At 43.2% G+C, this 11,704-nt stretch overlaps 1 protein-coding gene across 1 annotated transcript; it reads left to right on the forward strand.

Moving 5' to 3' along the window:
• The first annotated feature begins 1,933 nt into the window (after positions 1 to 1,933).
• On the forward strand, positions 1,934 to 10,748 carry kbtbd4 (kelch repeat and BTB (POZ) domain containing 4). Its single transcript, XM_023839814.2, has 5 exons — positions 1,934 to 2,336; positions 3,321 to 3,793; positions 4,521 to 4,662; positions 4,933 to 5,039; positions 6,943 to 10,748. The coding sequence occupies exons 1-5, from the start codon at positions 2,162 to 2,164 to the stop codon at positions 7,801 to 7,803; spliced, it is 1,758 nt and encodes a 585-aa protein (XP_023695582.1). The 5' UTR covers positions 1,934 to 2,161; the 3' UTR covers positions 7,804 to 10,748.
• Positions 10,749 to 11,704: the final 956 nt, after the last annotated feature.

The following is an 11,704-nucleotide window of genomic DNA, read 5'->3' on the forward strand; positions in this document are numbered from 1 at the left end:
CTGTTGGTTTTGCACCTGATGGATCTGAACCTTTTACCAGAGGGCAGTATGTTGAATAGGTGGTGGTTAGGACAGAGGTGGTCTTTTATGATCGCCCTGGCTCTGGAGAGACACCTAGAGGTGGCAATGGAGTCCAGGGAGGGGAGTGGACAGCCGATCACCTTCTCTGCTGTTCTAGTGACCCCCTGGAGTCTCTTCTTATCGGCAGCTGTACAGCCAGCGTACCACACGGGGATGGCATGAGCCAGCACACTCTCGATTGTGGCTCGATAGAAGGACACCAGCAGATTGGTCTGCAGCCTGTTCCATTTCAGGACCCTCAGGAAATAGAAATAGTACTGTACTGCATCTTCTCTGAGACGTCATATGCATCCTTTTATGTAGCCTTTGTGGTTTGTGGACAGGTGGTTTTGGTTCAGTGCCAGAGTGACTAATCAGGAGAAACCACTGAAACTCAGTCCCAGTCCTGCCCTGTTTAGGTTGTCAGTGAATTTGCTTTTCTACCTGATTCACAACTGCAGGCTAATGCTAGAACCATTTTTGAGTGGTTTCATTAAGTTAAAAAGGTCACTTAAGCTTTGAATATCTGATATGCAATCGTCAAAACCCTGGAGCAATCCTAAATGAAGCCTAACCTTATCCTTCACAATAGGATACCGATGGAATCCGTACACTAAAGACAATGCACAAGTTACGAAACATTGACCTATCCCTGAAATTGAACCTCTATTTTGTGCTGGGATATAGTCGTTTTAAAATGTACAATACATTAAGGCTGTGTGTGATTCTGCATGTTAGGATGATGGGTAGGTCACTGGCTTAAATCCCACTGCTAGCAGAGTGATTTCATCATTAGGCCCTTGACTCAAGTTGCTCCAGAGACTTGCCTTCTGCAAAAAAAGTAAATGTATATAAAGCAACTGTTATGTATTAATTTCATGTTATTTTTCCCTTCATGACTTGTGTTGTGGAAAGGCATTGTGTATATTATGCACTCCAGCAGCATTATGAACCTATTAGCTATTGGTAAGAGAGACACCGTCCACTATCAATGCTGGTTCTCCGGCCTCCGTACGGAGGACAAGCCGGCGGCAAGAGCGCCACAAACAGCGTGAGGGAATCCCTCTACTTCGGCACTGTCATAAGCTGGCCGGAGCAGATGTAGGTGCAGTGTTCAGGTCCTGGGGACGCCAGTGCAGACGACGCGAGCCAGATCAGCGGAACCAACCAGGAACAATAACAGCGTTCTACTGCTCAAAAGGTATTTTATTTCTACAAAAGGCAAAGCTGTGCATTTATACCCAATAAACAAACTACGTTCATCTCCAAATAGGAAGATTTCTGGAGAATTTCGCATTTTTTCACCAAGATTGGAGATCGATAAGGAACTTAAAGGAATCGAGGTAAAGTAACGTGAGTGATTTTCATTAATCGTTTTTATACACCCCTTGACCCTAACCAGTATACTAGGTTATAATTGATCTATTTCAATGCCCGTTGGTCAATGCAATGTCAATTTATCATTTTAAGGTAAAGTGTCTCGCTCGATCGGTACCAGTACAGCTTCACGCCCCCAGCTGTGCAAGGGCGGAATTTCGGAAACATCCCGCACGGGTGAGTGATGCGATGGGCTTGACATGCGATTGACATGCGAGTGATGCGATTGTACACAAATTGTAGAATATGTAGCTTATAGCAAGACAATATTTTATAGTCAAACAATATGTACGATACAGCTAAACGTTACGTGAATAGTAGTTTTGCTTTAAGATTACAAACTGCGCTAGTTTAGAAATGATTGCAAAGTTTTTTTTCTCCATAAATTGTCCATATTTTGTACCTCCGGAAATCGGATGACGAGATGAGTAAATCAGATGAACTGGCATCAGGTCCCGGAGTTCCCATGGCTTGCGCCTTGCTATTCTTGGGATAAGTTTCCGTTTCTCCGTGACCCTGCACTGGATCACACTGCAAAAACGCAAATCGGAGGCTTGAAAGCGATTGAGCTGGCTGACGTGTATTTGTGGATCTAAACACATCCATGAGCTCAGTGCATGGATTTAGCTCAACAGAGTGTATTGCGTGTTATGTATGATCAGCAATAGGGCGATTTGGCTTTATATAAAGTGTAACTTAATTAAATATGAAATATGACTTTTGAATGAGATGCTCGGCTGCGTTTCTAGCCGGACCCTTTTCAGCGCTGCACACAAACTCTGCCTGGGTTTCGCACTGCTGGCCGTTCGCCTCCCATCCTCCGCTGCTTTCTCTCTGCATACTAAAGATAATCCTCCGGGGGAACTCTCAGACGGAAGCCCTTAAGTCTGGAAACACTGGTAAACAGCATAAAAGTTATTTTAATTACCCGGGACGGCAGAGTAGCCTGCGAGCCGAGCGTGCTAGCTAACAGATTAACACACCTTTTGTGTGTCATCGGCATTTTCACACCGGGTTTGATGCTCGGTTTCGGACACTCTCTTGTCATTTAACTAAATAATTTCATTTTTAAGCATCAAGCATGGGTTTTGCCGTCCGACTTGGGCAAACGTGCTAGCTGAAACCATTAGCTGGTTAGTTCTGTATCAGTTAGTTTCCAGCTGTTCATGTTGTGTTTGTGATGTTTTTGTGCTTCTGATAACGTCGCTGATTTAGTACAAAAACTGCTTTGTGCGATATTAGGAGCTCTTGCTTTAGCTGGGTATGGGCTGTTAGCTTCCCAGCTGCACTTTGCCTGGTACCTCCTGTCTGAATGTGTCATTAACCCCCTGTTTTCCCGGCTCCTCCGCTACTTTGAGCTCTTTGCCCTCCCAAACCGGCTCCTGTTGGGTGTCTAATAAGTGTGCAGGCAGTGAATCACGGTGGAAATGGCGTCCTGTCGTGGGTGTTACCCCGTCCTTAAAACCCTGCGTGGATAGGCAGTTAATGACCGCTTCTCAGTTCGGTGTCTGGCTATTTCTGAACACCCGAGTCTCTGAATATATAAATATTCAGTAACTTATAATCGCATACGCTGTTATTGTATGTTTTATAAAGTCAGTGTAACTGAAATATAGTATTGAAATATTAACCTTAGACTCCTTAAATGCAGGCAAAAAAACATCCAACAATGACGTGTCGGCTTATGATATTTGATATGCAGTCAAATAAATGGAATAATGGCATTAACATTATGATAGAGAAATATATTTAAGGAAACATGTTAATTTTTAAAAGTACCTTAAAGCTCTTGGTTGGTTTTTATGGCATTAGCTCTTTTTTTTGCTATCACAGTTTGTAAGATGTGGTGTAATATAATTGTGATATGATGTATCAATACTTAGCAGGTCATATGGAATCCAGTGAAGATGAATGTCCACTCAGTGTTGGAGGCTCCTCTAGTGAGGAGAATTACTTCCTGGGCTACACATTCACTGACCGGTCACACTCCAGCCGCGTGGTGAAGAGCATCATGGATCTCTGCTTGGAAGACGGCCTCTTTGCCGACGTCACCGTCATGGTGGACGGCCGGGAGTTCCTCCTGCACCGCCTAGTGCTGTCGGCCCAGAGCCTCTTCTTCCGCTCAATGTTCACGTCGAACCTGAAGGAGGCGCAGAACCGCAGCATCGAGCTGAAGGGGGTCAGCGCCCCCGTCTTTCAGCTTCTGGTCGACTACATCTACCACGGCACCATAAAGCTGCGGGTGGAGGACCTCCAGGACACCTACGAGATGGCCGACATGTACCAGCTGATGGCACTTTTTGAGGAGTGCTCCCGTTTCCTGTCACGCACCACGGAGGTCAAGAATTGCCTGCAGGTGATTCGTTGAGATTTTCACTAGTGGAGCAATCTGCCTCTTCGAGTGCCCTGGTTTCTTGTAGTATTTACAGATGACCAGTGATGTCCCGAGGCAATATTGACGATCTGACTGGGGGCCGATGCAGGCATTTTTTAATTAATCGGTATCCGAACCACAGCCTGATTCAAAGCCCAAGCTATTTAAATTCCCACTGCCATCTAATTCATGTCATTTGCGCAAATTGTAAGATTCTGTCACACAGCAGTAAGCCTGAAGCACGTGGCTTGAAACTGCGATCGTCAGCCGTGTGGAAATTCTTTAAATCGGAAACCCAAAGTAGCCCAACAGCTACCTGCAGTGTTTGCAAATTCATCCTTTCGAGTGGAAGCAGCAAAAGAGCATCGCTTAATACAACAAATCTAATTAGGCACTTGCAGAAGAATACTGTGAAACTGCTAGGCGTAGTCAGACAAAGAATGCACCAACTCCTTCTGTATGTTTATGCATATTTAAATGTTAATTTAAGGATCAGATCTGGACTTGGAACTGGCAGATATAAATATTGAAGGGTTAGGGTTAGGGTCCACAAAAGTGGATCCGGACATCCCTACTGATGACATTTATAATAAGAGCAGACATTAAATCTTCATCTAACATAAGAAACACAACGGGTTTTGGGTTAAAACTTGATTGGTCTGAGAATGCCATACTAGCTTTTATATTCGGTCCAGTTTTCTTCCTGCAGGTGATGTGGTTGGCTGATAGGCACAGCGACCTGGAGCTCTACACGGCTGCTAAGCACTGTGCCAAGATCCACCTGGTTCAGCTCCACCAAACAGAGGAGTTTCTCAATCTGCCCCTGCGTCTCCTCATGGACATCATCAAAGGTCAGTCTTGCGCTACGACCATCTTTACCAATATGGCTGCTCACATTATGAGTGCAAGACAGCTTAACTTCCAGTATCGAAAATTTTGTAGACATTACTGGGGGTTTTTATAATCAAGCTTTCTTCAACTAATATTTTAAACTGCAAAGATTGTCTTGTGTGTCATTAATATGAGGGCGTATGGAATTGTAGAAGCTTCATGGTTTAGCAGCGAAAGGAATTATCCTGTCCGTGTAATTGTGCTACTTCTCTACTATGTTAATGATGTAGATGGGGTACCAACTTCCCAGAATCCTACTGGAGCTATTGATTCCTGGATAAACCATAACAGGGTGGAAAGACAGGAGTTCTCCAACATGTTGCTGGACAGCTTGAAGGTATGCTCTTCTGGAAAAACAAAACAGAAGTGGTCTAGTTCCACTTTATTGTGATTTGATCACAAGTGAGTAGCATCACACACACACACACACAAGTGTCTTGCTGTAGCCTTGGAAACGTTACACGTTGGTGACGTGGTATCTGGAAGTGGTTCATGCATCTTCCTTTTGTTGAAAATGTACTACTTAATGTGAATTTGGGAATTATGAAAGGGGACAGTAGAACTGTCAATGTTTCGATTAAGCTTTCAATCTGCATGTTTTCAGTAACTTTGGTTCTGCGGATAGATGTTTTATGCCTTTGATTCCAGCATTTTACTCTATTTCTATTGGTGTCCAGCCTTATACTGTATAAATCTGTGATGGCTTCCCATAGAGAATATGGAATACCATAGTGGCCCCTGACAGCTTTAAGTATAGCTCTGTCACAAAATGTAAATCTCCACAATAACCCGCTTCTCTGCTTAACGCGTACCCCTCAGTCGTCAGAGGTCCTTTTGTTCAGAACATCCCCGTTGCTAATCCTGTAGTGAAGAGACTGGCATCACCCCTGCTTCTTGACAGGTGATTGGGCGTATGTTCTTAGTGTGCTTTTAGTTAGGGAAATCCCCTGGGAAGCATTGAATCACTGCCTTTTGCCGTCTGCTATTTTGTGGGCCCGGACTCATGAAGCACTGTTACTGTTAGGGTGGCCATATACTTCAGACGGAATTTGCGAAATTGACGTCTTTTTACCAATATGACAGTGTGGGAGACTTAAACGCTGCGGTGATCATCGTTTCGGCGCTCTGCCTATGCAGGGTCCCGAGGCCAACTTTTTCGTTTGTTCTGTTCCCACCCCCTGTCCATGATTGGCTGCAGTGTTGGTAAGCAGGACAAATTATGCATCTCCCAGCATGCTTTACGCCACGCCACAATTTAAAAAGTGTAAATTAATGTGTATTTCGGTTAATAGTAAATGTCATAACTGTGTACTGTTTGCCGTGTAATGCACGTCTTTGTTAGCATGCAACATAATGTATATTTTTAGCTTCCCTGTCTCTACCGCTTCTAGTATTCAAACAGTAGTGGCTGTAACTAAAGAGCAACTTCTATTTTAAAAGAGCTGTCATCATCTTTATTAAAATTACTCACGCACTCACCACAATATTATTATCTGCTGCATCGAAAACGTTCTGCGTTCTCTAGGATTGTGGCATGACATAGAACAAACAAGGTGGCAGCATTGCATTAAATACGAGACAGATTGTTCTCACAGACGTTCTAGGTTTTGTTCTGTCCGGACATTGTTTGAAGTATACGGCCACCTTTAAGGTGCTTTTGCATGAAATGACCTAAATCATGAGGAAGGCAAAACACCTACATGATTTAAGTGTGTATGACATAATTGTTTACATTTTTGTAGCTGAATTTGGGATGTTTCATCTCAAAACTAAAACTTTCCAGGGTTTTTTTTTTTTTTTTGCCCAGTAATTTGTTCAGGTTAGTCCTCTCTCATAAACTGTTTGCTTCATAGCTTTCGATTCAGTGCATGAGAATAATGGAAGATCATGTGATCATTGCTGTTTCACAGAGAACTTGGATTTGGTTTTTGTGTGTTGGATAATACTGTGGAAAAAATGACCTGAAACAGCAGGCAGCTTACTCACACCTGTAAGCGTTGCTTGGAAGCTGAGTAGAAGCTTCTGTGCTTCTGGATCACTAGAATTGCGAGTCCTTCAGTTCAATCTGCCCAAATCCATTAAATCATTAAATCAGGACATTTCATTATGCAAGCTTCTGGAATATATAAAAACAAAATGTCAACTTGATGTTTACTTAGGGCTTGGGATCCTGTGGGATGTCAGCCTTAAAACGCTTCCAGAATGTTCTGTACCTATTTATCCTGCCCCTTCCCCCCCAGGAGATTGGCGAGAACGTGCACATCTACCTGATCGGCAAAGAAGAAACGCGCACGCACTCACTGGCTGTGTCCCTGCACTGTGACGAAGATGATGCCATCAGCGTCAGCGGCCAGAACAGTCTGTGCCACCAGATCACGGCCGCCTGCAAGCACGGGGGTGACCTCTATGTGGTGGGAGGGTCCATCCCCCGTCGCATGTGGAAGTGCAACATGCACACCATGGACTGGGAGCGCTGTGCCCCGCTACCACGCGACCGTCTGCAGCACACGCTGGTGTCGGTGCCCAGTGAGGACGCCATCTACTCTTTGGGTGGCAAGACCCTGCAGGACACGCTTTCCAATGCTGTCATTTACTACACGGTGCAGGACAACATGTGGACCGAGACGAGCCAGCTGGACACGGCCGTGTCGGGGGCGGCCGGGGTCAACCTGGGTGGCACCATCTACTTGCTCGGGGGCGAGGAGAACGACATGGACTTCTTCACCAAGCCCTCACGGCTCATCCAGTGCTTTGACACGGCGGCACAGAAGTGCCACATCAAGCCGTACGTGTTGCCGTTCGCCGGGTGCATGCACGCCACCGCGCACAAGGACCTGATCTTCGTGGTGGCCGAGGGCGACTCCCTGGTGTGCTACAACCCGCTGCTGGAGAGCTTCACGCGTCTCCGCTTCCCCGACGCCTGGAGCTGCGTGCCGTCGCTCTGGAAGGTGGCCAGCTGCAACGGCTGCATTTACGTCTTCCGGGACAAGTGCAAGAAGGGCGATGCCAACACGCTGAAGCTGAACCCAGCCACCTCCGTGGTGTCCGTCATCAAGGGGATCAAGATCTTGCTCACGAACTGGCAGTTTGTCTTGGCTTAATGCCTCTATCTTTCCTGTTTTTTTCCCTCTCTTTTTCTGTCTTTTTTGCCAACTTGGTATTTGCTCTCCAGACATTGCGGGGGTCTCCGCGCAGGGCTTTCCACCCACCCACATATCCACCCAAATTAGCCTATCTCAGCAGATGGCACATTTCTCATGTATATAAGTGGCTTTTTGCTCCGTTTGGTCTTTTTGCAGCATGAGTCATAGTAGTTCATTTTATCAGAATATTCATTTATTATCTATCTGTTCAGTTTATTTTCCACCTCAGCTTATGTCCGGAGATATGTGTTTTGTCATTGTGAGGGCTCTTTCACCAGAAAAAAAAGCAGAATGAATTATATTACCGTCCCTCTCAGATGGAAGAGGTTGCTTCTGGTGTTAGATAATCAAGGACACATTCCCCGAAAGGCTGCAGGACATCCACACATAGCCACTAACCACAAATTAAAGGCCTCAGATCAGACTCCGGGGTCCAATGTGCAGAATCGTGTTTCCAACATGTTTTTAATTATAATTTTTTTTTGCTTAGTTAAAAATACATCCACTCTTATCGTTATGGAAAACAGTTCTGTTGCTGATCTGCCGTGTTTTTTCAAACGTTCATGTGTATATTACATATCTCGATATTTTTCATTTGTATCACCCAGTATTTTTCAAAACCATCCGTTATTTCAGCTAATTGGCACAGTTTATGCATAAAGTACTTTAGGGGAATATGTTTTGTGGAGTTTTGTCACTTGAAAAACTACAAGGCATAGAAACGTAACATTGTAGGACATAGCATAGACTGTTACATATGTTTAGATTAATTTAATCCTTTAATGCTTACCAACTGACTACATAAGTTTTAAGAAACAAAATGTTTGCTGTACTGGACTAAAATCATAATGCTAAGACCGGTATCTCACAAAAGTGGAGCATTCCTATGAAACCTTTCATAAGCTAAAATGGTGTAAAGCGAAGAAGCAATGACCATTACAGTGGTACCTCAGTTCTCAAACTCATTAGAACTTGAATTTCTTAAAAGTAGAACCAACCAGTTCGAAAAAAAATTACCTAGAGCTCGATCTGAATCTCAGAACTCAAACCGTGAACTATTTGTACGCGCGGGGAAATGAGTCACGTGGCACGTCTCTCAGCGGAAACAAAGGGTAACACTTCTTGCATGTTTACGCTAGCTGAATACATATATTTAGACAGTAAAAATTCATTTAGACAATGATAGACAGTAACAGTAATTATATAATAAAATACATTTAAAAATAAAGATTTCTTATTCATTATTTTAATATTAATAATAAACCATTAATACATTTAATTATAATAAATAGAACGGAGACAAAGGCGCAGACGTCAAGGTATTGGGGAATACGGGGTTTAATTACAGGTAAGGCAGGCAAAACGCAGATGGACAATACAATGACCGGACTGGGGAAACCAACTGAAACGCGGACGAAATACAGAGGACTAATGACAACAACCAGAAACAGCTGATCAAACGAGGATTCCACACGGGGTTAACGAGGGGGCGTGGCACATGGAAGGAGCGGAAGATCGGGGCAGGACACATTTTTTTTTACTTTACACATTGTTTGGATAGATTTATTTTCTTACTTTACGAATTACTCTTTTGATAAATGCGCTTAGATGTGTTTAGTACAGTATATGCCCCTCTTGTTTTATCCAGTTCATTTTGTGTTTAAATGCAAAAAAAAAAACATTTAGGTGTGTTTTTTGGGGGCTGGGAACCAATTAATTAGTTTTCCATTATTCTATCACTTTTTAGGATTCGATCTGGAATTCTGAACGGATTAAGTTCGAGTTCTGAGGTACCGCTGTAATTTATATAGTAAAATTTTTAAAGAATTTCCAGACCCAAAAAATAACCTATCAAATCATACCTAATAACATTAACATATAGTAAAAGCAGGAATGATAATGGTAAAACCTAGATGGTATCACCTACTACACACTTAGGCTATATGGTATAGCCTAAATAATGATTTAAAATGTCCAGTATAGTAAATATATAAATGAGCAACATAGTTGAACCATTATCAATATCATTATCAAGTAATATGTATTGTACATAATTGTATTTGTTATACTTTTATATGACTGGTAACGCAATAGGTTTGTTTACACCAGCATCACCACAAACACGAGTACTGTGTTGTGCTACGATGTCGCTAGGCGAAAGGAATTTCTCAGCTCCATTATAATCTTATGGGACTACCGTCGTATATGTGGTCCGTCATCGACCGAAACGTTCTTATGCTGCACAGGCCTGTGTGTCAGTAATCGGCTCACTGATTGGCTCGCTTTGAGTTTCTTTCAGCTATAGGGAAAACAGATGTAGGGCTAATACAGGTCTTTTGACAAAGATAAACGGGGTAAAGCAAACGTACATGAAGTGGGGATACCTGTATAAGTGCATTAAAGGATTTTAAAGCTCAGAATGTTTCAAGTTAACACTCAAGTATGCTCTGCATGAAAGGACTTCCGTTGGCTCTGGTGTGGCAAACACTGAGTTTCTAATTGACATGTTTCTGTGTAAGTGATGCACAGAGCAAATTTGAGGGTTTGTAACTCGTTGTGACCCGTGGTAATGTGGTTTTGTTTAAATTGCCAGATAGTATTGTCAAGGTTGTACCATTTGATAGGCAGGGAACCATCTTTCCATTACCAGACCAGAGACATGATGGGAATAGTAGAAAGTGTTATGTGGGGTTTGTGAACGTTCATTCCCAAAATCATGCTGATCTACCTTCCATACCAGATTCTCACTAACAATGCCATGTTTTTTTTGTAAATTATGAGCCCATGGGTTGAAGAAAGTGATTGTGAGAAGGTGGCAAAATATCTACAATGTGAGTAAGTATTCCATTTCATGAAACACCTGTACGAAAAACATTGAGTAAAGGCGGCCTCATTATCCCTTCCATGCAGCGTACTTGTGCTTAATCAACAGAACACAGGATTCTTGTTCTTACCCCTGATACGTTTACATCAAGTAGCCGGCGGTTCTCGTCATGCTGGCTATTTGCTACAGCAGGTCTTATTCCCGTGTCTGATCCACTTGCTCAGTATGGATGGTGCTTGATTTGATAATACAGTGGTGCCTGTGGATCGGGAACACAATCCGTTCCAGGAAAGTGGTCGTGAACCTATTTGTACGCACACCGAAGCAATTTTTCCCATAAGAAAGCATTGAAATTCGATTAATTCGTTCACAAATCTGTCAAATAATGATTTTTTTTGGTTTTTAAAGTAAAAGCTTTAAAGAAAAACACAATATAGTGTGGCGACGGGCGGACCGAGGCATCGCGGGAGCAGAGAGAGACATGGAGACTTGCATGCCGGGGAAATCACGCTCTTTAAAGTCATTAAAGCCTTTGTATTGTTGTTAATGTTAATAGTTGCGTTTCCCTATTGTCACACGTGTGTTTGCCCGTGTCTTGTGTGTACTCAGTCCGATCCTTGCGTGTATTTAGCGTGTGTAAATCTTCCACCTTGTGTGCGTCTTGCTGTTCAGTGTCTTACAACCTTGTTTCCCGTCTGTGTATGTGGGTTCGGTGCTCGTTGGGTGCCTGTTGTGGTCCTTCTATTTACAATTGCATGTGGGGCATGCTGGGACATGCTGGGGCATGCTGGGACATGGGCTCCGCCGGTGCTACACTAGTAAAAACAAACAAAAAAAAAAGAATCTGGTCAAGGAATCTGTTTGTCAACCAAATTTTGCATGCGAACCAATGCATTTTTGTCACTAAATTTTTGGTCGTGAACCAAATTGTTCGCAGACCACAGCATTCCTGACCCGCAGGCACCACTGTATTACTTAAATTAATAATAATTAAATCCACATTTAACCAGTGCCATAGTTTTAGTTAATCTTTCA

This window comes from Paramormyrops kingsleyae, chromosome 11 (assembly GCF_048594095.1).
Source record: "Paramormyrops kingsleyae isolate MSU_618 chromosome 11, PKINGS_0.4, whole genome shotgun sequence".
Lineage (NCBI taxonomy): Eukaryota > Metazoa > Chordata > Actinopteri > Osteoglossiformes > Mormyridae > Paramormyrops > Paramormyrops kingsleyae.

Bases quoted from the DNA above. Each gene is read 5' to 3' on its own strand.
- kbtbd4 (XM_023839814.2), top strand. From the start codon at position 2,162: ATGAGATGCTCGGCTGCGTTTCTAGCCGGACCCTTTTCAGCGCTGCAC. The intron at 2,337-3,320 runs GTAAACAGCATA...ATCAATACTTAG, and splicing joins CCTTAAGTCTGGAAACACTG to CAGGTCATATGGAATCCAGT. The intron at 4,663-4,932 runs GTCAGTCTTGCG...TTAATGATGTAG, and splicing joins CCTCATGGACATCATCAAAG to ATGGGGTACCAACTTCCCAG.